General features: G+C 41.5%; 1 protein-coding gene across 4 annotated transcripts in view; it reads left to right on the top strand.

Annotated features, from left to right (window-relative positions):
* Positions 1–20,322: 20,322 nt before the first annotated feature.
* The window catches only part of ARHGEF9 (Cdc42 guanine nucleotide exchange factor 9), a gene marked incomplete at both ends in the record, with an annotated part of 218,694 nt that continues 211,609 nt past the window's right edge, over positions 20,323–27,407 (top strand). For all 4 annotated transcript variants that reach the window (XM_082864062.1, XM_082864060.1, XM_082864061.1 and 1 more), the window contains one exon: positions 20,323–20,352. In XM_082864062.1, coding sequence (XP_082720188.1) covers positions 20,323–20,352 — 30 coding nt within the window. The remainder of the gene's footprint in view (positions 20,353–27,407) is intronic.

Below are 27,407 nucleotides of genomic sequence, written 5' to 3'. Positions count from 1 at the left end.
ATCTATATTTCTGTTTTTCTGCCACTACCATACTGTCTTGATTACTGTAGCTTTGTAGTATAGTCTGAAGTCAGGGAGCCTGGATGCTCCAGCTCTGTTTTCCTTTCCCAAGATTGCTTTGGCTATTAAGGTCTTTCTGTTTCCATTCAAATTGTAAAAATTTTTATTCTACTTCTGTGAAAAATGCCCTTGGCAGTTTGTTGGGGATTGCAATGAATCTGTAGATTGCTTTGGGTAGTATAGTCACAATGGTAAATAGTCACATTTCACAATGTAGATTGCTTTGGGTAAATAGTCACATTTCACAATATTGATTCTTCCAACCCAAGAACATAGTATATTTCTCTATCTGTTTGTGTCATCTTTGATTTATTTCATCAGTGTCTTATAGTTTTCTGCATACAGGTCTTTTACCGCATTAGGTATGTTTATTCCTAGATATTTTATTCTTTTTGTTGCAATGGTAAATGGGAGTGTTTCCATAATTTCTCTTTCAGATTTTTCATTGTTAGTGTACAGGAAGGCAAGATTTGTGTGCATTAATTTTGTATCCTGCTACTTCACCAAATTCATTGATTAGCCCTAGTAGTTTTCTAGTAGCATGTTTAGGATTCTCTATGTATGGTATCATGTCATCTGCAAACAGTGACAGTTTTACTTATTCTATTCTGATCTGGATTCCTTTTATTTCTTTTTCTTCTCTAATGGCCATGGCTAAAACTTACAAAACTACATTGAATAATAGTGGTGAGACTGGGAACCCCATGTCTTGTTCCTGATCTTGGAGGAAATGCTTTCTGTTTTTCACCATTGCAAATGATGTTGGCTGTGGGTTTGTCATATATGGCCTTTATTATGTTGAGGTAGGTTGCCCACGTTCTGGAGAGTTTTATCATAAATGGGTGTTGAATTTTGTCAAAAGCTTTTTCTGTCTATTGAGATTATCATATGGTTTTTATCCTTCAATTTGTTAATATGGTGTATAACAGTGATTGATTAGTATATATTGAAAAATCATGAGTTAAGTCTGATTGATCATGGTGTCTGATCCTTTTAATGTATTGTTGGATTCAGTTTGCTAGTATTTTGTTGAAGATTTCTGCATCTATGTTCATCAGTGATATTGGCCTGTAGTTTCCTTGTGTTGTCACATCTTTGTCTGGCTTTGGTATCAGGGTGATGGTGGCCTTGTAGAATGAGTTTGGGAGTGTTCCTCCCTCTGCTATATTTTGGAAGAGTGTGAGAAGGATAGGTGTTAGCTCGTCTCTAAATGTTTGATAGAATTTGCCTGTGATGCCATCTTGTCCTGTGCTTTTCTTGTTGGGAGATTTTTAATCACAGTTTCAATTTCAGTGCTCGTGATTGGTCTGTTTATATTTTCTATTTCTTCCTGGTTCAGCCTCAGAAGGTTGTGCTTTTCTAAGAACTTGTCCATTTCTTCCAGGTTGTCCATTTTATTGGCATATAGTTGCTTGTAGTAATCTCTCATGATGCTTTGTATTTCTGCAGTGTCAGTGGTTACTTCTCCTTTTTCATTTCTAATTCTGTTGATTTGAGTCTTCTCCTTTTTTTTCTTTTGAGTCTGGGTAATGGTTTATCAAGTTTGTTTATCTTGTCAAAGAACCAGCTTTTAGATTTATTGTTCTTTGCTATTATTTCCTTCATTTTTTCCATTTATTTCTGATCTGATCTTTATGATTTACTACCTTCTGCTAATTTTGTGGGTTTTGTTGTTCTTCTTTCTCTAATTGCTTTGCTTGTAAGGTTAGGTTGTTTGAGATTTTTCTTGTTTAGAGAGGTAAGATTCTATTGCTATAAACTTCCCTCTTAGAACTTCTTTTGCTGCATCCCACAGGTTTTAGGTCGTCATGTTTTCATTGCCATTTATTTCTAGGTACTTTTTGATTTCTGCTTTGATTTCTTCAGTGATCTCTTGGTTATTTAGTAGTGTATTGTTTAGCCTCGATGTGTTTGTATTTTTTCAGGTTTTTTCTTGTAATTAATATCTAGTCTCATAGCCTTGTGGTCAGAAAAGATAGTTGATATGATTTCAATTTTCTTAAATTTACCAAGCCTTGATTTGTGACACAAGGTATGATCTATCCTGGATAATGTTCCATGAGCACTTGAGAAGAAAGTGTATTCTGTTGGTTTTGGATGGAATATCCTATAAATATCAATTAAGTACCTCTGGTCTAATGTGTCATTTAAAGCTTGTGTTTCCTTTTCAATTTTCATTTTGGATGATCTGTCCATTGGTAAAAGTGGGTGGTAAATTCCCCCACTATTATTGTGTTACTGTTGATTTCCCCTTTTATGGCTGTTAGCATTTGCCTTATGTATTGAGGTGCTCCTATGTTGGTGCATAAATGTTTACAGTTGTTTTATCTACTTCTTGGATTGATCCCTTGATCATTATGTAGTGTCCTTCTTTGTCTATTGTAATAGTCTTTATTTTCAAGTCTGTTTTGTCTTATATGAGTACTGGTACTCCAGCTTTATTTTGTTTTCCATTTGCATGGAATAGCTTTTTCCATCCCGTCACTTTCCATCTGTACATTTCCCTATGTCTGAAGTGGGTCTCTTGTAGACAGCATATATGTGGGTCTTGGTTTTGTATCCATTCAGCCAGTCTGTGTGTTTTGGTTGGAGCATTTACTCCATTTACATTTGAGGTTATTATCGATATGTATGTTCCTTTTACCATTTTCTTAATTGTTTTTGGTCTGTTTTCGTAGATCTTTTCCTTCTCTTGTTTTTCGTGCCTAGAGAAGTTCCTTTAGCATTTGTTGTAAAGTTGGTTTGGTTGTACTGAATTCTCTTAACTTTTGTTTATCTGTAAAGTTTTTAATTTCTCCATCAAGTCTGAATGAGATTCTTGCTGGGTAATCTTAGTTGTAGATTTTTCCCTTTCATCACTTTAAATATGTTCTGCCACTCTCTTCTGGCTTGCAGAGTTTCTGCTGAAAGATCAGCTGTTAACCTTATGGGGATTCCTTTGATGATTATTTGTTGGTTTTCCCTGGCTGCTTTTAATATTTTTTCATTGTATTTAATTTTTGACAGTTTGATTAATATGTGTTGGCATGTTTCTCCTTGGATTTATCCTGTATGGGACTCTCTGTACTTCCTAGACTTGGTTGACTATTTCCTTTCCCATATTAGGGAAGTTTTTAACTAGAATCTCTTCAAATATTTTCTCAGTCTCTTTCTTTTTCTCTTCTTTTTCTGGGACCCCTGTAATCCAAATGTTGGTGCATTTAATATTGTCCCAGAAGTCTCTGAGACTGTCCTCAATTCTTTTCATTCTTTTTTCTTTATTCTGCTCTGCATTAGTTATTTCCACTATAGTATCCTCCAGGTCACTTAACTGTTCTTCTGCCTCAGTTATTCTGCTATTGATTCCTTCTAGAGAATTTTTAATTTCATTTTCTGTGTTGTTCATCATTGTTTCCTCTTTAGTTCTTCTAGGTGGTTGTTAAATTTTTCTTTTATTTTCTCCATTCTATTTCCAAGATTTTGGATCATCTTTACTATCATTACTCTGAATTCTTTTTAGGTAGACTGCCTGTTTCCTCTTCATTTGTTAGGTCTGGTGGGTTTTTATCTTGCTCCTTCATCTGCTGTGTGTTTCTCTGTCTTCTCATTTTACTTATCTTACTGTGTTTGGGGTCTCCTTTTTGCAGCCTGTAGGTTCTTTTTTCCCATTGTTTTTGGTGTCTGCCCCCAGTGGTGTTCCATAGGCTACCTGGTGGAGGGTACTGGTGCCTGTATACTGGTGCATGAGTCTGGATCCTGTCTTTCTGTTGTCCATGACCATGTCCGGTGGTGTGTTTTGAGGTGTCTGTGACCTTACTATGATTTAAGCAGCCTCTCCTCTAATGGGTGGGGTTGTTTTACTGTCTTGCTAGTTGTTTGGCATAGGGTGTCCAACACTGTAGCTTGCTGGTCATTGAGTGGAACTGGATCTTAGCTTTGAGATGGAGATCTCTGGGAGAGCTTTCACCATTTGATATTACGTGGATCCAGGAGGTCTCTGATGGATCAAAGTCTTGAACGTGGCTCTCTCACCTCAGAGGCACAGACCTGACACCTGCCTGGAGTTCAAGACACTTTCAGCCACATGGCTCAGAATAAATGGGAGAAAAGAAAGAATAAAATAAAATAAATTTATTAAAATAAAGAATAAAAAATTATTAAAAATAAAAAAATTTAAAAGTATTAAAGAAAAGTTGAAAAAAGTGAAAGAAAGAAGAGAGCAACCAAACCAGAAAAGAAATCCACCAATGATAGCGAGCACTACAAACTATACTAAAAAAAGTGAAAAACAAAAAAATAGACAGACACAACCCTAAGAAAAATGGTAAAAGCAAAGCTATACAGACAAAGTCACACAAAGAAGCATACACATACACACTCACATAAAGAGAAAAAGGAGATATATATATATATATATATATATGTAAAAAAAGGAAGAGAGCAACCAAATCAATAAGGAAATCTACCAATGATAAGAAACTCTAAATACTAAACTAAGATAAACATAAAGCCAGAAACAAATTAGATACAGAAAGCAAACCCCAAGTCTGTAGTTGCTACTAAAATCCATGGCTTCAATTTTGGGATGATTCATTGTCTATTCAGGTATTCCACAGATGCAGGGTACATCAAGTTGATTGTGGAGATTTAGTCCATTGCTCCTGAGGCTGCTGGGAGAAATTTCCCTTTCTCTTCTCTGTTCTCACAGCTCCTGGGGTTTAGCTTTGGATTTCACCCCACCTCTGTGTGTAGGTCACCTGAGGGCGTTTTTTCTTTGCTCAGACAGGACGGGGTTAAAGTAGCAGCTGATTAGGGGGCTCTGGCTCACTCAGGCCGGGAGGAGGGAGGAGTATATAATGTGGGGCGAGCCTCAGCTGGCAGAGGCTGACATGATGTTGCAACAGCCTGAGGTGCAACGTGTTTTCTCTGGGGGAAGTTGTCCCTGGATCACGGGACCCTGGCAATGACAGGCTACACATACTACTGGGAGGGGAGGTGTGTATAGTGACCTGTGTTTGCACACAGGCTTCTTGGTAGCTGCAGCAGTAGCCTTAGCATTTCATGCCTGCCTCTGGTTTTCACGCTGATTGCAGCGGCTCACACCCATCTCTGGCACTTGTTTAGGTGGTGTTCTGGATCCTCTCTCCTCGTGCACTCTGAAACAATGGTCTCTTGCCTCTTAGGCAGTTGCAGACTTTTTCCCAAACTCCCTCTTGGCTATCTGTGGCGTACTAGCCCCCTTCAGGCTGTGTTCACACAGCCAACCCCAGTCCTCTCCCTGGGATCTGACCTCCAAAGCTGGAGCCTCACCTCCCAGGCCCCACCTGACCTTGGTCAGGTGAGCAGACAAGCCTCTCAGGCTGGTGAGTGCTGGTCGGCACTAATTCTCTGTGTGGGAATCTCTCTGCTTTGCCTTCTGCACCCCTGTTGTTGCTCTCTCCTTTGTGACTCTGAAGCTTCCCCCCACCACTCCCCATCTCAGCCAGTGAAGGGGCTTCCTAGTGTGTGGAAACTTTTCCTCCTTCACAGCTCCCTCCCAGAGGTGCAGGTCTTATCCCTATTCTTTTGTCTCTGGTGTTTCTCTTTTCTTTTGCCATACCCAGGTATGTGGGGAGTTTCTTACCTTTTCGGAAGTCTGAGGTCTTATGCCAGCATTCAGTACGCATTCTGTAGGAGTTGTTCCACATGTAGATGTATTTCTGATGTATTTGTGGGGAGGAAGGTGGTCTTCACGTCTTACTCCTCTGCCATTTTGAATGTCTCCCCCCTGCCAGTTTTTTAAGGAGCTTTCCTGGAAGCTCCCATCCAAGAGCTTCCACTGTCCTCTTATTTGACAAATCTTAGCAAAAGAAGCTAGACAAATTCATACTCAAAAATAAGGGAAAATGGGTTTTTGGTAGGTAACTTGTCTCTATACCACAACTGTTAAGAGTGAAAAACAAGCCTGTTACAGTAGTCCATGGCTCTGCCTCCTCAGCCCATCTTCCTTCTGGGAACCCTGGGAAGGGAGCTTCTATCACTTGTTTGGGAGAATGCAGTGAGGTTTAAGAAGGGAGAAGTAAATCACAGGTGCCTATAGGAGCTTGGTTGGTAAGCTACATGGCTAACTACTAGAACTGCTCTGCCCTCTGTATTAAATGTCTCATATAACACACAAAACACATAGGATTGCTGGCCAATCCAACGCAGTTCCATGTGCCTGTTGGACCAGAAACCTAATGTCACACTGCGTCTACATAGATCACTCAGGGAGCTGTTAACTGGGGAGCAAACCTTTCCCCTTCCCTAAAAACATGTACCACCATTACATCAGCTTGCCATGGAGCTAGCCTCCTTATTAACCCCTAAAAGAACCCCTCTCAGCAGCACTTGACAAAGTTGACTATTTTTTATCATGGAAACTCTGTCTTTCTTGATTTCCAGGACACCACCCTCTTCTGGTTTCACTCCTACCTCACTGACTGCTCCTTCTCAGACTTCTCTGCTCTTTACTCCTCATTTCCCCAGGCTCTAAATTTTGGAAGGCGCAGTCCTTTGACCTCTTCTCTTCTCCATTTGTATTCCCTTCTTTGGTGAATTCCTCATCCAGGCTCATGGATTTAAATAACATTTGTACATTAATAACTCCAATTTTATATGTCCATCCTGGCCTCCCTGGACATATCTAACTGCCTATTCAACATTTCCACTTGGATATCTAATAGGCATTTCAAACTTAATATGTCCCAAATTGATCTCTTGATATAAAACCCCATATCTGCTTCTCTTGTACTCTTCTCCACCACAGTTAATAGTAACTCCCAACTACTTTCTTCTAGATGCTCAGACCAAAATCCTTGATGACTCATTTTCTCTCACATCCCACATCCAATTTGTCAGGAAATCCTGTTAGTTCTACCTTCAAAATTCATGTAGAATCGATTACTTCTCCCTATTTCCCATGTTACCATGCTAGTCTAAACCACCATCGTCTCTCACTATTGCTACATTATTCTTCTTACTGTTCTCTCTGTTTCCTCCCTTAACCACCTACAGTCAATTCTCTACACAGCAGCCAGTGTGAGCTTGTTAAAACTTAAGTCAAATCATGTCACATGTCACTCCTCTGCTCAACATTCTTCATTTGTCTCCCATCTCACTTAGAGTAAAAGCCTAATTCTCACAATAATCTATTAGACCGTACATGATCAGGCCCCCATTACCCCCATGACCTCATTTCCCACCATAGGCTCCCATTGCTTTCTCCACTCCAGTTACACTGCCCTTCCCTCTCCTATTCAGAACCACCAGGCATACTCCAGTCTTAGGCCTTGCTTGATGTTCCTTTCACCTGAAACACTCTGACCTCAGATGTCTGCATTGCTTTCTCACTCCAATCAGGTCTGGTTCACATGTCTTCTTAGTGAGATTGTCACTGGATATCCTTTAAAAAGTACATACTTGCTACTCCCATCCTCCTCTTTGCTTTTTTACCCCAACAGCAGTTTTAACCATCTGACATACCATAAATTTTATTTATTTATTTATCCTTGTTATCTGTCTCTCCTGCTAGAATATAAATTCCATGAAAGCAAGGATTTTTGACTGCTTCATTGACCAAAATATCCCCAATGCCAGGAACAGGAAGTGCCTAGCACATAGAAGGTACCAAATAAATATTCTTTGAATAAATAAGTGATAAGAATTCCTCTCCCCCACTGCATCCTTATAGTTCTTTCCCTCTCCCCAAGAATATAATCCAGACCTACACATCCTGAGAAGACAAAGCAGCAGACTCACAGAAGAATCACACCCCAAAAGGAGAGAAAGAGTGATGGAAAATAAGCAAGTGGTCTTATGCCTACCTGTATTTCATTTGTCTGGCTGCCAAGGTTTCATGAGGCTCTTTCAATGTATGCTCTGGGCTTTGGGGACTAGGATATTTTCATTGCTCCTAACACAACTTTCCCCCATCCTAGGCCCCCTTTTCCTCCTGTCCATCCTGGATATTAGACCCCAAACACCTTGCTTTGTGACAGGCTCAGATTCCTCACAGGAGCAAAGTGACAGGCACACCTGGCTATTGGTAGAGACTAAAGTTTGTGTGGGGCTATTCAGTGTACAAGTGTGGGTGTATATGTGTGTGTGTGTGTGTGTGTGTGTGTGTGTATTTGTATGTGTCTGACTATATATAGTCTGCATCATATCTGTCCCCACTATGTATGAGTGTCAGTTCATGTGATCTACAATGGATCTGTCGAGGTCTTTCACCATCCTTAGAGATCCTTACTACAATCTTTTCAACCCTACCCTCTACTTGCACCCCACAGTTAATCACCATCTTCAGAGCTAACATGTGCCAGGATCTGTGCTAAAGACTTCATGTGTAATCACTAGTTTACTCCTCACAGCTACTTTCTGATATAGGTACTATTAGTATTCTTGTTCTCCAGATGAGGAAACTGAGATCCAAATAGATAAAGTAACTAGCTCAAGTGTGTATCTTGCTTCCAGCCAATGTTGGTTTAGGAAAACATATTTCAAACTGTTCTGACTGGGACCCACATTAAAAATATATATATTCAACATCACAACTAACATACAAAATTGAAACAAACTTTTCATAGAATAATACCCTTATTATTTGCCCTGTAGTCTGACTTTTCTCTTCAGTTAAAAAAAAAGGCTATTTGGGACACTCCTAATTGATTTTATTACCCAAATCATCCACTTTAGTTCATTAAAGCCTTGCAATCTACCCTTTGAAAATCAGTGCTTTAGGGTGGGTGTCCCCTTTCAAGGCTATTTGCATTTCTCAGAGACCTCAAAAATGTCTCCAGTTCCAAAGGGGTGTCATTCTATTCATGGAGTGTGAAGAATCAAGAGAAGCATTTGTCAGTGGGATATGGAGACACCCCTAGTATGCCTTAGAGTGCCCAGTGAAAGTTGGACCCCACATGGGTTCAGAATCTGCCTTTCTCTGAACCCATGCACATTTTTTATCCCATATCTGAACATCAATTCATTCAGCAAACATTTTCTAAGCCCTCAACACAAAGTGCTCTGCCAGAGGCTGTGGGGAAGCAAAATTATGTGGAGGAGACAAGCTAATAAACATCTAACTACGTAAAACAAGCAGTAGCAAGTGACAGAAAAAGGGTGCCAGTAAAATGTCGTGAGCATGCAGAGAAAGAGAGATGGATTTCAACTTGGGTTTAAGCTTCATAGAAGAGATGGCTTTTGGACCAGGCCTGGAAAGATGGCTAAGACTTAGACAAGCAGAAGTAGGGGAAAGATTTCTCAGATGATATATTTTTTCAAAAGTATGTGAGCTGGAAAATGTAGATATGTAGAGAGACTAAAGAGTATTTAGAAGAAGATTTAGGGCCAAGTTATAGAGAATTGTTAATATCTTGCTAAATAGTTTGAACTTCATCTTAAAAATGTTTCATCAGAGGAGGATCAAGTAATGCTTTAGGGTTCTAACTCTGGCAGCAGTGTGAGAATGGTTTGGAGGGCAGCAAAAATGGAGATATGTTGGCACTTAGGCAGCTGATATGATGGTCAGGAGAGAAATAAATGAAGGCCTGACCTGAAGCAGCTGTTATAAGTATGGGAAAGAGGGGATACAGAGGAAGTGCCGTAAGGGTAGAGGCAACAGGACTTGGCAACTAATTATATGTATGTATGTAGAGGTGAGGCCTTCTATCTTCTTTCCTGAATTGCCCTTCACCCCAGGGCTTCCACAGAAGCCTGATGAACTCTGTGAATCCACCTGTACCAGAAAGAGGAAGCATGGGTATGGGTGGGTGCCCAGCTCCTGCTGGGCAACAGGTGAGGAAAAGAGACAGTTCATCATAGGCAAGCCAGGAGGCCAGGCTGGATGGAGTCACCTCATCGTGTTGCCATAGCATTTCAGAAGATCATAGAATTTTAGAGCCAGAAAGGGACCTTAGGATCCTGCTGTGAGGCTGTCCTGCTGTGAGGAGGAGCCAGATGAGGATGGAGTCTAGCAAGGAAGGAGACTTTAGGAAAAGTTTTAACCTTGATCTTTTAAGCTCACCTCTTTTCCCTTCCTCCTCATTTTCTTTCTCCCCCTCCTCCTCCCTCTTCTTCTTCCCCTTTTCTCCTTCCTCCTCATCCACTACTGCTTCCTCCTCTTCCTTCTTTACCCTTCTTGTTCTCCCTCCATCACTTCCTCCTTTTACCTCTCCTCTTCATTCTCTTCCTTTCCTACTTATCCTCTTCATCTTCCTCCTCTTCTTTTTCTCCCCCTACTTCTCCATCCGTTTCTTCTCCCTCTGACCCTCCTCAGCACCTTCACTAACAAAACAAGTTTCCCTTGGAGTTCAGGAGTCAGAACTTGGAACCTGAGAGGTGACTCAAGTCATCCAGGTTGATGGGGGTGGGGGAGCAGGTTCTATTGAAAGAACCTTACCTTCCATTAAATGGACACCTTGCTGGCTTTCTTTGTAATGCTTTTCCTGGTGAAGCACTCCTCTGGCTGGAAGAGTCTCTTCTTGCCCTTTTATCACCCCCGTGGAGAATGGTTTAGCAGGCCTGTTGAAAAGAACGTTTAGTAGTTTCCTCAAAGAAGCTCTCAGTGGGAACTGGGGCTGGAGGCCATGGCTCTTGCTTCTTTGCTCTTTCTATTGGCCTCTAACTTCTATAAGTGTGGTCCATGGGCCAGCAGTATCTGTATCACCTAGTAGTCTGTTAGAAATGCAGAACCTCATGTCACACCCCAGACCTAACTAAAACAGAATATTCATTTAGACCATCCATGAATATTAAAATTTGAAAAGCACTGCTCTGCATGGACTACATCCCTCCACAGACACAGCCATTCCTACAGCATACCAATATGAATTTGTCTGGAACTATGGAGTGGTAGAGAAGCTAAAGGTCAGAGAGCTCTAGAGGGCAGGCCTCTGAAGGATCCTCTCTACACTCTATAAAAGCGCAGGTCAAAAAGCATTAAGAAACTCTAACAACACTATTTGACAGATGAAAAGACCAAGTGGCTTGCCAGAGGTCACACAGTAACTCAGCACTCATCCGACTCCCAGTCCAGTGCTTTTTTCATCTTGGCTCACTGACTTCTTTGCATTGTTCTCTAACACAGCCTTCTACGGATGGAAGAGTCATTCTACAGCATTTCTGGCAGGTACTCTTCCAGACTCTACTTGTATGCCTTCAATCACTGGAAGTTCATCACTTCATAAGTTTGGACATTAACATGTGAGTTTGGCTTGCCAGAGAATCTTTGAGCAGATACATATTGTTCATGAGCTTTGCAAGGTCCTGAATCCACCCAAGTTGTTTAAGAAATACCTCTGTTCAGATGGGGATTAATTCTACTCATCCAATTGTAACTCCTCATGCGGTTATTTTAGTTCCTGCCTTTGTACTAAAATTGAATATTGGACTGGAAAGCAAATTCCTTAGATAAATAAGAAGTTGTTTGAGGCTGAAAGGCATGGCATGGGAAAAAGAGAAGAGGGAGACAAAGAGGAAAGAGGTGAGTGCTAGGAAAAGGGGATGGCTGAGATGAACTTGAAGTCACTTCATTTATCCAAGTTTGAGAGTAAAGAGCTCATGGAGAGCTTAGAGGAGGAGAGTAACTAATGGGTCTTTACCACAGAGGAAGGAACAGGCTTTTCATCTGGCTAGCCCCTGTTATCAAGCTAAAGTGGCCTTGGGGAAAGGCAGTTGGGCCAAGTACTCTTACATTCCAGGGTGGTGCTTTTTGTAGCAGCTCATTGAACCCTGTCCCTGGGCTCTGCCTCTTGAGACCTGAAGAAAGGCAAGTGTGGCCACTTCCTTCCTGCTCTTCCCTGGGCTGCTTGAAGCTACTTTAAGAGCTTACTTCAAGTGTCTCTGGGATCCACTGGGTCTCTTCTCTGGCTCAGGTCTGCAAGGTCAGGGAGCTGCTTTGGGGAACTTAAGGATGAGGAATTACATTCCTAGGCAAATGACTATCTTATATGATGTTCCCACAGAAGAAATGGGAGTCCACATGTTCAGCAAACCTTCCCCAAATCAGGAACCCTACCTGTTCTCAACATTTCTGACTATTAATTATGCATCCAAATATAGATGAAGATGTTTCCTATCCTTTTTTAGCAAGGAAAATTACCTCAATGACTCCAACATAGTGACAGGAGTTTGGTCTAGAGTGGTCTTTCCACACTTTAATGTGCATGTGAATCACTAAGAATTTTGTAAAAATGCTGGTGCTAAGTCAGTAGGTCTGAGGTAGACATGGGATCCTGCATTTCTAATAAGCTCCTAGGTGATGTTGATGCCACTGGTCTGAGGTCCACACTTTGAGTAGTATCAAGGGTATAGACGAGGTTAAAAATTTATCCAGTTGGATTTTTCTTCTCAAAGTCTAGGCCAGATTATATTTAGGTATATACCTATATACACCTTTCCTATTGCACTAACATCTTGCTTTAAATTCTACACTGTGTTAGCTTATTTGGCATGACATCTATCATGTTTATCATTTCTTCCTCTCCTGACTTCACAACTCTCAGCTCCTTGGAAGCACAAGCCATCTGCCTCTGCTACTGACTGTCCCTTCTTTTTTACTTTCATCTCTTGATATTCTGGCCCTGCCTGCTTCTCTGACATCATCTCTCACCACTGTCTTATGCTTCACTACAGTCTGCCATGCTGACCTTTTTCTGCCCCTCACATATATCAGTCTCATTTCCAATTCTGGGCCTTTGCTTTTGTTGTCCCTTCCTGTTTAGAATGCTCTTCCCCCAGATCTTTGCATGGCTGGTTTCTTCTCATCATTCTGGTGTCAACTCAGATGTCACCTCCTCAGAAAGGCCTTTCTTGGCCACCTAGCTAAAACAGTGTCCTCCTTCCTCAGTTATCTTCTATTATATCACCCTGTTTATTACTTTCATAATAACTATTCAGTACCTAATATTACTTTATTGTTTTGGGGGTTCAATGTCTAAATATCTCCATTATAATATAAACTTCTTGAGAATAGAGACCCAGTCTGTGTTGTTAACTGCTGCATCCCCAGTATCTAGAACAGAACTTGCCACATAGTATGTGCTTTAAGCATAATTCTTGGCTGACAGAGTGTCTTTCTGGACATTCCTCCTTACTCATTGAAGACTTTAGCTCCTGAAACATCACTTGTCTTCATCATTCTCTGGTCTGTCTAACCTCAACATTCCTGTAGATGGTCTATTCAATCCTGGCCTCACTTTCACCCTACCTCAGTCAGAAAACTCCTGTGATAACATCCTGCATCTTGTTATAGCAAGTAACTAAATGAATTGCCTCCAGAATCTCAATTTCAGGCATCTCCCCTCTGATCACTGTCCTGTTATTCCAGCTCACTTACTCTGGGGCCTCTACTCCAGCAATTCTTCCCCATCATCAAGATCTCCAATTCACTGACCCCACCATCCCATTAAGCTAACCCAATACTCATCACCCCTTCTCATGTTCTCTTTTCCCCTTCTGTCCAGCTTAGATTCCCTGGTCCATTATTGTGACCACTCCCTTGAAAATACTTTCAACGTTATTTCCCATTTCTTTTCCCATTGTGTGTTCCTGGAAAATCTACCCCAGATTTCACCCAACCAGCTATCTTTTCTATACCTGTGCTTGAGCAGCAAAAGAGACTGAGGAAAAGTCCCACAGTTGAGCTGATTGACTTTTCTTTACCACAAGACTCAATTGGGCACTCAACACTTCCAGAAAACACTAATACATATCCCTAATATGTTTGCTTTTTCACTTTCTTGTCTTAGAGAGAGTGGCTTTCAACTTTAGTCGCATATTAGAATCATCTAGGGATCTTATAAAAATACTGATGCCCAGGATATACCTCATTTCAATTAAGTCATAATCCCTGAAGGTGAGATCTAGATAGCAGTGTTTTTTAAAGCTCCCCTTGTGATTCCAGTGTGTAGCCAATGTTGAGAACCATTGCTCTTAGAGGACTATTTCATAGTTGCTCCTGTCTCCTATAACTTCCAATGATTCCTCCTTCCATATCCCTCTCTCAGCTTCATATCTTCTCTTCATTCACCAAATATACAGGTCCAGCAGCGCCTGTGCCCTCGCCCATTTTCTTTGTCTTCCTTCTTGCTAGAGTACAGGAAGTGGCTCTGTTCCTATCAAGAGCAAGTATCATCTCTTATGCTCTGGATCCTTCCCTATCATCTTCTTGAAGACTTTACTCCTGCAAGTAACCCTTCTGCTGCACCTGTGCTTCTCAGACTTTAATGTACATGCAAATCACCTGGGGATCTAGTTAAATACAGATTATGATTCGGTAGCTCTGAGATGGGGCCTGAGGTTCTGTGTTTGTAATGTGTCCAGATGATGATAATGCTGTTGGTATGTGGACCATGCTTCAAGTAGCAAGGTCCTATATTATCAGCCTTTCCTTCTCATTCCCATCATAATATAAGCATGCTCTTAAACTCTTGTTTAAACTGAAAAACAAGGACAACTTCCTTGACTTCATATACCTGTCCAAATGTTACCCTATTTCTTATTCCCTTCAGAGCAAAATTTTTCAAAAAGTTATCTATACTCTTTTCCACTTCTTTACCTTCATTAACTATTTTTTTCCTTCGTTCACTCCTCAACTCACTCCAGTATGACTTCTGTTACCCTCGTGTTAATGAAACTACTCTTGTCAAGGCCAATGACTGTGTTACCAATACAATGGTCATATCTCTATCATCATCCATTCAATTTAGTGTCATTTCTCAAAACTTTTTTCACCTGAATGAGATTTCTTCTGGTTTTCTTTCTACCTTACTGACCACTACTTCTCAGTCTCCATTTTTGACTCCTCCCTCTCTACTCAACTTTAGTCTAATTGTCGGAAAGCCTCAAGACTCGGTCCAGGACACTTTTCTACCTACACTCTCTCTCTAGATAATCTCATCCCATCTACATGAGGATGACTCCAAAATGTATATCTCCTGGCAGATCTTCACTCCTGAGCTCTAGGCTTGTGTATCCACTTGTCTTTCTGACATCTCCTCTAATAATATGACTAAACTACAGCTCATACTTACTACATCCAGAATAGAAGTCTTGATTTCCTTCCCTCCTCAAATCTGTGTTTCTTCCAGTCTTCTCACATCAGCAAATGGTACTACCATCTACCCAGTTGTTCCAAGCCAAAAAACTAGAGTCATCCTTAATTCCTCCTTTCTTTCCCTCACACTCTACATACAACCCATCACCAAGTTCTGTTGTTTCTACCTCTAAAATATATCTCAAATATTTTTACCTCTGTTCATCAACTTCACAGCCTTTCCATCCCAAGTTATATCATTTCTCTCCTGGATGACTACAACAGCTTCAACCTCTTGTCCCTCTTTCAATTTGTTTATCATATAACAACCTGAGTGCTCTTTTACAAATGTAAATCAGACCAACTCATTCTCCTGCTTAAAACCCCTCAACTCCCTCCACTCTCTCCCTGTTGTTCTCAAAATAAAATACAAACACTCTACTATAATTTTCAAGGCTTTATATGACATGTTTCTACCAAATATATCTCCTACAACTCTTCTACCTTCTCTCTACCATTTCAGCCTCACTGGGCTTCCAATTCCTGGGACACTCTAAGCCTATTCAATCCTTCGGACTTTTGGACTTTCTGTTTTCTGTGCCTGGAATACTTCCCCCCTACCTCTTTACATGGTTGGCTCACTTTAAGCCTATAGGCCTCAACTTAAATGTCTTCTTGAAGAGGTCTTCTTTATCTAAATTCTCCCTTCCCCCACAGTTACTCTCTATTCTTTCACTTTCTTTCATAGAATTTATCACCATCTGTATTAGCATATTTATTTACCTCATTTACTTGTTTATTGGATAGAAGTGAAGGCATGGATGGTATCTGTCTTGTTCGTTATTATATAATCAGTGCTTAACACACTATGCCTGGCACATAGTACACACACATGTTTATTGAATTTACAAATGAGTAAATAAGAATAGGTAGTGATATATGTACCTAATATCATTTTGTCAAGACAACACAGGTTATAATCTGGATATTAGCATTAGGCTGTCAATACTAGCATTATAGTAGTTGTATACTTTTAATTTTTATCCTTTTTCACTGCTGCATTCCACTCACTCTTGAGAATCAAAGGTCTGAGCCTCATTCCAGCTTAGCCGCTAAATTACTCTGTGACTTTGGGAATCCCATTTACTCCTGGGGGCTATATGTTATTGTCTACAAAATGAGAATGTTGGAGGAGATAATCTTGAAGATCTTTGCCAACTTTGATATCCATTGATAAGTGATTGTTTAACACTATTAGGTAAATGACAATTAGTGTATTCATTGAATATTTGGGAAACCTGAGATACAGAGAAGCTGGGCCCTTGCCCCAGGTTACCCAACTGTAGTGAATTCAGTTTTTACTCAACTCTGCCCAAAGCCACAGCCACAGCAGATGGAGACCAGCTTGGGCTGGTGCCTCTGCCCTCAGAAGCCTGCTTCTGGGATCCTTGAATCACAATGGACTCAAATAAAGAGAATGTACTAGGCTGGAGACATACCTAAGAGTGTCTCTCTCCTCATGCTGCTCATGGCTGAAAAAAGGACAGCATTTGACACTTGTCCACTGAGAGCTGATGCCAGGCTAAATACCAGTTAGGCTTCTGAGAGATCACAAGCCTTCAAGGGAGAGGTCTGGGGCACAGAGATTGTGGAAACCCTTTTTCCATATTTCTATTAACCTGTTCTAAACACTTACTGGTTGCTAGGCCTTGTGCTAAGTGCTTTCTTTCCATAGACAAATTTATTAAATCTTCAAAACAATCTTGTGAAGTAGAACAATATTACTACCCCTATTTCACAGATAAGAAAACTCTCAGGATGCAGGACATTAAATACCTGCCTGAGTAAGTACCAAAGTCAATAAAATTCAAGCAGTTCTGGCCCCAGATCTTATACTCTTACCTTCTACATTATAACACCTCTAACTGCTCATATGTTTTAGGCAAATAGGTACTCCAGACATAATGGATTCAATAGTGTCTATGCCTATGGGATCAACATCTGTTCTTCTGTAAGAGTCTCTAGGCATATACATTAACACTGGAATGTTTGCCCTCAGATCCATTCTCCATTCTTCTCCTGCAAACTGAATTTCTTATGCTCCCTTGTTGTCTCACTTATTTTGTCCAATGGGAGACACCTGTGGGAGATTAGTGGCCAGGAGGAGGGAAGAAGCCAGGGTGTTTCCTTCACCTCCGGCTTCAGAGAGGTATATTCTGGAAGTGGCTATTTCTCGTCAATGACTCTAGCTTCTGTTGGACAATTCCTCCAATCATGGCATCTGCACCATCAGACCACCCACTCCATGCTTTTAGCTTCAATTTAGCACCAGTTTCTGGGTTCTGGCAACATTACCTTTTCCCATAAACCATCTATCTCTAGGAGTGGTAGCAGTTTTCTGTGGTTGCTAAATGCTGGCTTGCCTCACCATCCCCTATTTGGTTTCTTTGTTTTGGCAGTGTGATATGTTCCCTGTATTAAATGTTCTCTCTAAAAGATCTAGAGTGGGGGCTTCCGTGATGGCGCAGTGGTTGAGAGTCCACCTGCCGATGCAGGGGACACGGGTTCGTGCCCTGGTCCGGGAGGCCCACGTCCCAAGAAAAAAAAAAAGACCTAGAGTGGCTTCTGTTTTCTTGACTGGATCATGATTGATATAGACAACTTCTATAATCCCAGTGCTTCTCACTACCACATAAATTGGTTTATATGCTTCAGAGCATATGTCACAACCTTTAATTATCTTGTTTGTATACTTATTTTTTGTTTATCTCTTTTCCAATTTAAGTACATTTTAAAGTCCGTGAGAAACTTTGTCTTGTATCTTGAGTAGCTATCCCAATGCCTGGCACATAGGAGCTCAATAATATTGTTGAATGAATGTATCTATTAAAAGACAATCCAGGTTTTATTGGATATCACCTATGTGCCAGTCACTGTTGTAGGAGATAGCAAGGTTAGTAATTCATTGCCCCCAGTTTAAAAAAAAACAACTTATATTTCCACTTAAGTGACAATAAAAAGAAAAGTATATACATGACCAGTGTGTTAATTTGTCAGGGCTGCCATAACAAAGTACCACAGACTGAGTGGCTTAAACAACATAAATTTATTTTCTCACAACTCTGAAGGCTAGAAAGTTCAAGATCAAGGTGGTCTCTTCCGAGGCCTCTTTCCTTGTCTTGTAAATGGCTGTCTTCTCCTTTGTCTTCACATGGTCTTCCCTCTATACCAACCTGTGTCCAAATTTTCTCTTCATATAAGGACACAAGACATATTGGATTAGAGCCTACCTTAATGACCTTATTTTTACTTAATTACCCCTTTAAAGACCATGTCTCCAAATATAGTCACATTCTGAGGCATTGGGGTTTGGACTTCAACATACAAATTTGGGAGGGGGCACAATTCAGCCTATAACAAGTAAAAGATCATTTTCAGTTGAGAAAGCTAAATGGTGGTCCTACAGAAGTTAGATGAAAGATGATAAAATCAGGTTTTAGGGTATTCCGGGAAAGCTTTCTAGAGGCTGTGTGCTTAGTGCCAGGTCTTAAAGAGATCTTAAAGAGTCATGACAGCTTGAATGGGCTGGTTGGCAGGGGCGGTGCATCCAAGAGGCTCAGCGTGAATGAAGGCCCCAAGGTGAGAAAGTGAGGAGACATTGCAGAATTTCTGATTACTGAACCATCAGACTTGGGAGGAAGTTGAAAGGTCACCCAGGCTAAGCTCCCATTTGATTCAGGAATCCCTTGCCAAAGGACAATTCAGCTTCTACATATACCCCTCCCAGGACAGGGTGCTCATTAAGGCAGCTGCTTCGATATTTGGCCAGCTGTTTGGCCAAAACAATGGCTTGGATGAAGAGGGGAGAGTTTGTTAGGAAGTAGAGGACAATAAGGTGGTGTGTGGGGCCAGTGATGTCTTCATACCATTCACCTTCAGGCACTTCTTTCTGATGTCATATTTTAATTCCTTCTTGCTGTAGCTGCAACCTCTTTCTGTAATCCCTTTCTTTCCTGAACTTCCCTGTGGGCCCGGAGCATTGGATTCTTGTCCTGTTTGGTTGTGCTACCATGGGCAAATATTTTTCAATCTCAGGGCTTCAGTGTTCATGTCTGTAATAGGGGACTAATTAATTAACACTCCCTGTCATGTCTTCCTCACAAGGTTATTTTAAGACTATATGCAATGATAATGGGTGTGAATGTGACCAACAGCATCAACTCCCAGCAGACGCAAAGAGGCCAGCCTGGGTTGAATTGCCCAGAGTTAGAGGCATCATGATGAGGTGGGTGGTTTCTCCGTTTGCCTGTTTTGCTGATGTTCGTTTGACTCATTCTCAGCAAAATAAGCAAATGGAAAATTCATTCATCAACAAGCTACCTTTTATATTCCTGAGGGTGTGAGGAAGAATCCTGAGGGTGTGTGTGTGTGTGTGTGTGTGTGTGCGTGTGTATGAATGATAGCAAAAAGAAGCCTGGAAAGCAGCAGAGGGTAAAGTTGAGACTTTACCTTTTTTATGTGACCTTAGATAGGTCTCCTCCATCATTTATTTATTTATTTATCTGTAAGATGGAGATACTAATGCCTGCCTCCACAAGGTTGCTCTGAGAAGTGAAAGTGATAATGAGGATGAAATCCCCAAGAGAGTAGCACTAGGAGAGAAGACCCCAGGGGACTACGTAGAGAGAGTCCTGGAGGTAGGGAAGCGGGAGAGTGCTGGCATAGCTCCATTCGGGCAGGATCTTATTATTTAAAAGGCTGGCCCAACACCTCTGGCAACTTTGGAAAGGACTTTTTGCTGACTCGACACAATTGGGGAGCCCCACAATAAACAGCATCTAACTCCAGCGCAGCCGGAGGCAAGCAGAGGTGGCAGCTGCCTTCTCCTGGGCGGAGGTTATTCACCCACATCCTCTCCGTGCACCCCACCTCCCAGATCTCAAGCCTCAGCAGGGGACAAAGGCAGTCGGTGGGGAGCCCCCCTCCCACGTTTCCCCAGGCCAAGCACCTCGGGAGCTGCGGGGCAGAAAGGCAGAGCCTGCCTGCAGGGATGGAACAACGTGAATGAAGGCGAGGTCCGCAGCGAAGGGGATTGGGCTGTAAGGCTGTGAAGGAGGCGAGGGGGAGGGGGCGCTGGGGCTTTCGCTTGCTCCAGCCCTGCCAGCCCAGCCAGCCCGAGACAACCCGCGCCAGCCACCGGGGCCTTGGAGAAGCCGGACTTCATTAGCACCATGCAGTGGATAAGGGGTGGATCGGGAATGGTGAGTGCACATAACCGCAGCTTCCCCAGCTTGAGCTTCAGTCCCCTAGCCCCACCCCCAGCTCCTTCACCAGCCGCCAGGCAGTGAGCCCCCTAGTCTCTGCCCACCGCCCTCTCCGCTGTCCTTGAGATACCAGCAAGCTTGCTGTGGCCATTTTAGGAGCCCTTGCTTGCCTGCCTGCGAGGAAAGCCCCCTCCCTTCTCCGTCCCCGTTCTTACCACCCCCGAGTGGGGGGGGTCACCTGGAAGACCAGAGAGGCAAGGCGGCTGGTAGAGGGGCTCTCTGGGAGCAGTTAGTCTCGCAGGAGGGTGGGGGGATTGGGGGGTATGGCACGGGGTTGGGAGGGAGGGGTAGTCACAAAGCCTGGGATTGTGGAGGGGGCAGTATGGGAGAGCTGCGTGTATCCCCTTCCTGGGACGAGCCAGAGAGCCATTCTCAGGGAAGCTGCTTGGGGGAGTCCTGAAGCCCTTCCTTGCCTGGGCTGGGGTCACCCTGTCCACACTTCGGGCTTTGTCAAGGAGAGACAGCTACAGAAACTGCCATCCTGGAAATGGATCTGGGCCCCATTCAGTTAGGGGAGCTCCCCCCCCATCCAAGGAGTGTGTGCTTGTGTGTGTGTTTAGTATCATCCTCCAACAGTTCATTGTATGCCATGATGCTCCGTTCTCCACCTGGAGACCTTGGAATGACTTCCTTTGCAGAGAGGAAGTGGTGGCTGCATCTTGATGCCTCTCTGACTCAGCCAGGGGTAGCTCAAGTCTGATCAGGGACTCTGGGGCATGGGAGGCCACAATGCCTTTGTCCTCAGCTGGGAGGCATGGGCAAGAGGGTCTTGGAGGGCAGTTGGGTTGGGTCATCAGGCACTGATGGCAATGCCAGCCCACACTTCTGAACTGCCACCCATAACTTACAGCTGAAGGAAAGTAGCCTGAAGCTGTTGGGCAAAAATTGATCTTTAACTCCTTTTTTTGCTCCCATTCTGGAAAGGAGCAGGGAATCTGGTGTGGGCTATGACTGTATTCAGAGGAGCTGTCCTCGTCCCTTCCTTGCAGTTTCCTTAGACCTCTCTTTCAGTGTTTCTTGAAGTCATTTAGTTTGTATTTGCCAGGACTTCAAGAGACTCTTCTCATATCTCCCTCTTTCCCTGGAGTCCCATAAAGCTATTTCAAATGTTTGTAGAACCAGAAAACCATAGAGCAGGAAAAGACCTTTAAATCCTTGTTGTCCATCCAGGAAAGTTGAGACCCAGAGAGTGGGAGAGACTTGCCCAGGGCCACACAGCTCCATGAAGGCAAAACTGAGTCCAGCAAAGGAGTCTCCTGACTCTCTGTCATTGTCCCTCTCCACTGCTACACAGAATCATCAAATAGTGCTGATAAAGGCAGAAAGGAACAAAGAGTCATGATCTTGGTAAAGGACTTCCTTCATGATGAACTAATGCCATGAATTTTGCCTGAATAAAACCCATGACAGTCCTAGTATTTCTAGCAGCAGGGTCTAGGTGAGACCTCCTTCCTCCCCTAAATATATTGTAGTATAGGGGTCCAGAGCCACCCATTGACAACAGATTAAGTTAATGGAGAAATCTGAAGTTTTGCCAATTGTGTGTGAGAAAGGAGAGAGTAACAGAAAACTTGTGGAGACTATCTAATTAAAGAGATTGATGGAGAAATCTCATAATATTTTTAGGAGACTGAAGTAGTGAATATTATATGATGAAAGCATTTATTTAACTATTTGCCAGAATTCAAGAGATAGGAGTAATAAATTCTATTATAGCCTGGAAGGCAGGAAACTTCTAACCTTGGCACTGATGTTTAACAGGAGTGCTTTGAGCCTCAGTTTTCTCACCTATTAAATGGGGCTATTAATGATTACCAAAATTCCTTCCAGGTCTGAGATTCTCAGTGTCCTAGAAGTAAATGTTGGGTAAAATTTAACTAGTGGTTTGTTAGGAAAAAATAGGAGTATATATTTAGCCACAATTTTATAATATGGCTAGTCAAAAGGTCATTGCTCCTTGTTCTTTCATTTGCAAAGCCCTTGAAATCCAGATTGAGCTCTTCATAACAGTGAGTTTTTTTTGTTGAACATTTGACTATTGTAACTGATTGCAAGTGTCACATGTTACACAAAGGTCCTTGAACAGTAAAACATCAGTTGGCATTTTACAGAATAAACTCCATCTCAGTAGACAGTGTTAAAAAATACTGTGAGTTCACTTTTGATGGTAAATTGTTCGGTGTATTTATTCATAGCTTGTGTCTGCAATGGCAGTTTGTGCTGGGTTAGGCAGTATGCCTAGAGTGGAAAGCAAGCTGGTTTCAGAATCACAAGTCTGACATTGAGGGGCCTGGCTTTTACACTTCTCAGCTCTGAAACACTTGACAATTGTCAAACCTCTTCCATTCTCAGTATTCTCACCCATAAAATGGGGACAAGGTAACTTATCTCATAGGATCTATTGAGCTTATTAATTAATTCAACAAAAACCTAGAGTCTACTATGAATTGACACTGATCTAGGTGCTGGGGGCAGCAGTGAACAAAAAGAAATTCTCTGCTCTCATGGATCTTACATTCTGAGGGTCAAGGGAGCTCACTAAACAATTACACAAATGACTACACAATATGTCAGGAGATGCTAAGCTCTAAGAAGAAAAAGAAAATCTGGTAAGAGAATAGGGAGAGATAGGGCTGGGATGATATATTAGATAAATCAGTCAGAGCCTCTCTGACTAAGGAACATTTGAGCAGAGATGTGAAGTGAAGGAACAAGGTCTGTGGGGATGTTTAGGTGAGGAGAGTGCTAGCCATAAGAAACAGCAGAGAGAGAGAGAGAGCACAGCTGGTTTGTTTAAGAAACACAAGGAGGCCAATGTCCTGGGGACATTTAATCTGAGTGAGATGGGTAGTTTTGAACAGATAGGGAAATAATGTGACTTAAATTTTAAGAGGATAATAGATTGTAGTGGGGCAAAGGAAAGACCTGTGAGGAGGGTCTTAGAATAGTCCAGGCTAGAGGCGATGGTGGCTTAGACCAGGGTGATGATAATCTGTATGAAAGGGCTGTAGTCAGCATTGTAGATGGTCTGTGTCTTTCTCCTTTCTGACCACCCATCCAAATCTTGAATGACTGAGTGTGGAGCTAGAATGAACACAGAGTGGGTGGATGCGTACAAGGGAATTTTGTGTCTATGTCAATGATCCAATGACCTGCTTTGGGCTCCTGGCCTCTAGTGAGGCTAATTGAGGGTTGATTCTGTGTGGATTACCAATGAACCAATCTCTTGCTTTCTGGCATTCTGGAGAATATTAAGTATATTATTAGTACTTTGAAGATATGATACACTTAACATATGTGACATCTGGAATGGCTCATTTTTAATACTCTCTCCTCTATGTGACAAAATTATTTTCAGTAATAATCGTGTACTAATCAGTACTAATAATTATTTTATTGATTTGTTTTTTAAATTTTCAAATAATTAACAATGAAAAAGAAGAATAAACTTCAATTTTAAAGATATTCAAATTCAGTAACGTCTCATACATGATCTAAAATGTGTACTTATTGAACAAAAATACTACACTTTACAGTTCATATTATCTTCTCTGTTTTATATTTTAAGCACAAATAAAAACTCCAATTGGTCACATAGATGACAGAATTGAAATAAATTACATTGTCTCTTTGACTTTACAATTGTAGTGCTATCATTGTTTACTTCAAATCTACTATTTAAATTCTGGAACATATAGTGCCAGAAGGATTTGCAGACATGAAATGCACCCAAAGCTACCTTGAATGGTCTTAAACCTTTCCAAAGTAAAATGAACTGAGGGAACACATGTAAAATCTGTGTGTATGTGGGAGGGTGGCAAATGTATAACTGGAATCAGCTGAATCGACTCTGAATCAACTTCCATGTAGAATACAATATTATTAAAGGATAAGTAATCAAATGTAATAATTTGAAACTTTATGTATTGAATATATTACTAAAACTCAGTAATAACAACAATTGTTTAGAGCTTTGACCAACAAAAGATTTTTTTCAAGGAGTATTTTGTTACTGGCATTATTTAAAATTGCTGGCACATAGTGATAATAAAAGTACACTTTGACTTTTAGTCTTAAAAAAATTCTATAGCTAGTACACTATTTCATTGCCTGCACTAAGGGTTTCCTACTCCTATTGCTCCACCCTTGGTATGGCACCGCTTTGGAGAATATGGAATCTTGAACTAATTCCATGCCAAATTTCATGTTACCTATATAAAAGCCACAGCATTTGAGTTGGTGGAAATCTCTGCATAAGTAAGATACAATGACAACTGGTAAGTTTAATGGTTGATTTAATTCTGGTATAAATGACAGAAATCTATTCACACTGGCTTAAAACACACAGGTTTTATTCTTTCACATAAAATAAGTCAGAATATAGGCATATCGGAGCCAATATGGTACCTTCAGAAAGTCTTTAGGGACTTCTCTGCTCCACCATCCTTAGCATTTGGCTTTTATTCTTGAGGCTGCTCCATGATCCAAGATGGGTGTTGAAGCTCCAGAACATTAACATCCACATTCTAGGTAGCATGAAGGGAGGGTAAAAGAGGAGGAAAATGGCTTAACCCTCCTTTTGAAAGAAGCCTTCCAGGAAGTCCTATTTAATACTTCTCCTTAAATCTAATTGGTAGGAACTGAGTCACATGGATGCTCCCAGCTGAAAGGGAAACTTGGAAATGTAGTTATGTAAACTGGCTGGTTATGTGCACAGCTAACAATCAGGGGCAAGGTTTCTGATTCAAAGGAAGAAGGGGCCATTGGAAGACAACCTGCAGTTATTGTTACAGTTAATCCACATGTATGTGTGCCAGTGTAGAAATGCAGAAACTTAGGGCTTGAGCTCAGCTTTGGACTATGAGCCACAGCCTGACAGATGTGGCCAATAGTAAAAATACTGTCATCAATCTGGTGAAGTATTAATCAAAACTTGATGTGCCCTAGTCTCCCTTAACTTCCCCCCAGTGACAGTCTTCTTGTGAGACCAAGGGGATGGTGATATCCTTCACAGAGATGGGGAATGTAAAATGAGGAGGAGCATTTATAGAGGGGAAATGACAAGTATAGTCTGAGCCAAGTTGAGTCTGAGATGTTTGAACAGCTTCAAATAGGAGATATCCAATAGGCCAGTTGGTGATCTACATATTGAGCTCAGAGGAAGATTGGGAGGCACTGGTCACAGTTGAAGTTCTGACTGTAGATGAACCACCAAGTAGTTTAAAATACAGATCAGCCTGGGGAAGTGAGGGGTTTAGATCTGTTAGATCAGAATTTGAGCCTTCTCCTTTTTATGGTAGTCTCCTACCCTTGAGCAGACCCAGTCCACTCTGTTATCTACTTTCTGGAATTTCCATGGCAACAGTATAATTTCAGGCTTTACTTTCTACAGTGCTCATGTTGCTTCTGGGCTGCCTCAGCTTTAATGTTCAAGCTGGATGACGTTGGGTATAATTTAGCCTAACTCCTTAGATCAGGGGTCAGCAAACTATAGCCTGATGGCCAAATCCAGCCCACAAACTAAGAATGGTTTTTACATTTCTAAATAGTTGGGAAAAATTCAAAGAAGGACAATATTTTGTGATACACGTATATGAAATTACATGGAAATTTATATGAAATTCAAGTTTCAGTGTCCATAAATAAAGTTTTATTAGAACACAGCCATGCTCATTATGCCTTCATGATACAAAGGCAGATTTGAGTAGTTGTGACAGAGACCATATGACCTGCAAAGCCTAAAATACTTATTATTTAGCCCTTTACACAAAAGGTTTGCAGGTCCCCTGCCTCAGAGCCCTAGGGTTACCATGGCAGTGCCTCAAGGGAGGGGGGCAGGGGCAGGCAGAAATTTGGGTCTCCCACTTTTGATTTATCCAGAGCACCTGGGTTTTGGCTTCATATGTTAGGTTGTTGCTTACGACTTTGGAAAAGGGTTTTGCTTTCTCTGTGTTCTCCCTACCTCCCACACAAAATGTTTTAATACCACTCATTTTATAGATTGTGAAAACTGAGTCTCAGATAGGGAGGGTGCTTTACCCAAGACCACAAAGTGAGTATAACTGGGAAAAGAATCCCCATATCCAACTATACTTCAATTAAAAATAAAAAAGAAAAAAAAATAAAAAAGAAAAGAAACACCCAGAATAATTTTTGACCAAATGTATGGGCACCCTGTGGCCCAGTCAAGTTGATACATAAAATTAACCATCACATAGTCTCACTTATCTTCCCAGTTTGCTGTGAGAATCATATGTGTGAGTGTAGACAGAAAGGGGCTGTGTGAACTTTGTTGTTCTCTACCCATATGGGGAAGAATTATTATTCCTAACAGTACAGAGGGGATATATCCTTGGGTGGGTAGAATATGATCTTTTCTACTGCCCTGAATTCAGCCCTCAGAAGATGAGACCCAACTTTACTCTTCTCTGAGTGCCAAGAGATCCAACAGGAATTTCATTCACAAGGAAATATCACTCCCACCCCAGCCCAAGGCTTCCTGAATTCTCTGCTTGAGGAGGGACTGAAAAAGGCCCCCAAACAGCCCCATGACATGATGAGAGGAGCTTCTTCTTAGCCCGTTGTTTTGAGAAGTTTGCTCATTGTGCTGTTTTTGGTGTGGGGGGGCGTTTTATGTGTGTGTGTGTTAGAATATGACTAGTTCTGCAAGTGATTAAACTGTTCAGTAATGGAAACCAGGCAGTGGCGGGAAATAAATGCATTCAGCTAGCTCTAAGAAGTCCTATTGCCATGAGGAAACATTTTGTCAAAGGGCCCGTGTGACATACCAGGGTAGTGACATACCAGGGTAGTGACATTGAAGTTGAGTCAGCTATGTAGGGGAAAAATCCTAACAAATTTGGATTATAATAAAAAATAAAGGATGAGATAGTGAAGTTCGTGGGGAGTTTGAGAGAGGCAACAGGAATTGCATGTACAAAGTCCTTAAGGTTGAGATAGTTTGGTATGCTTGAGGGATAGAAAGAAGGCCT

Source organism: Leucopleurus acutus (genome assembly GCF_964270905.1).
Source record: "Leucopleurus acutus genome assembly, chromosome: X".
Taxonomy (NCBI): Eukaryota; Metazoa; Chordata; class Mammalia; order Artiodactyla; family Delphinidae; genus Leucopleurus; species Leucopleurus acutus.
The sequence above is the reverse complement of the archived record's forward strand: the minus strand, read 5'-3'. Positions and strand labels throughout refer to the sequence as shown.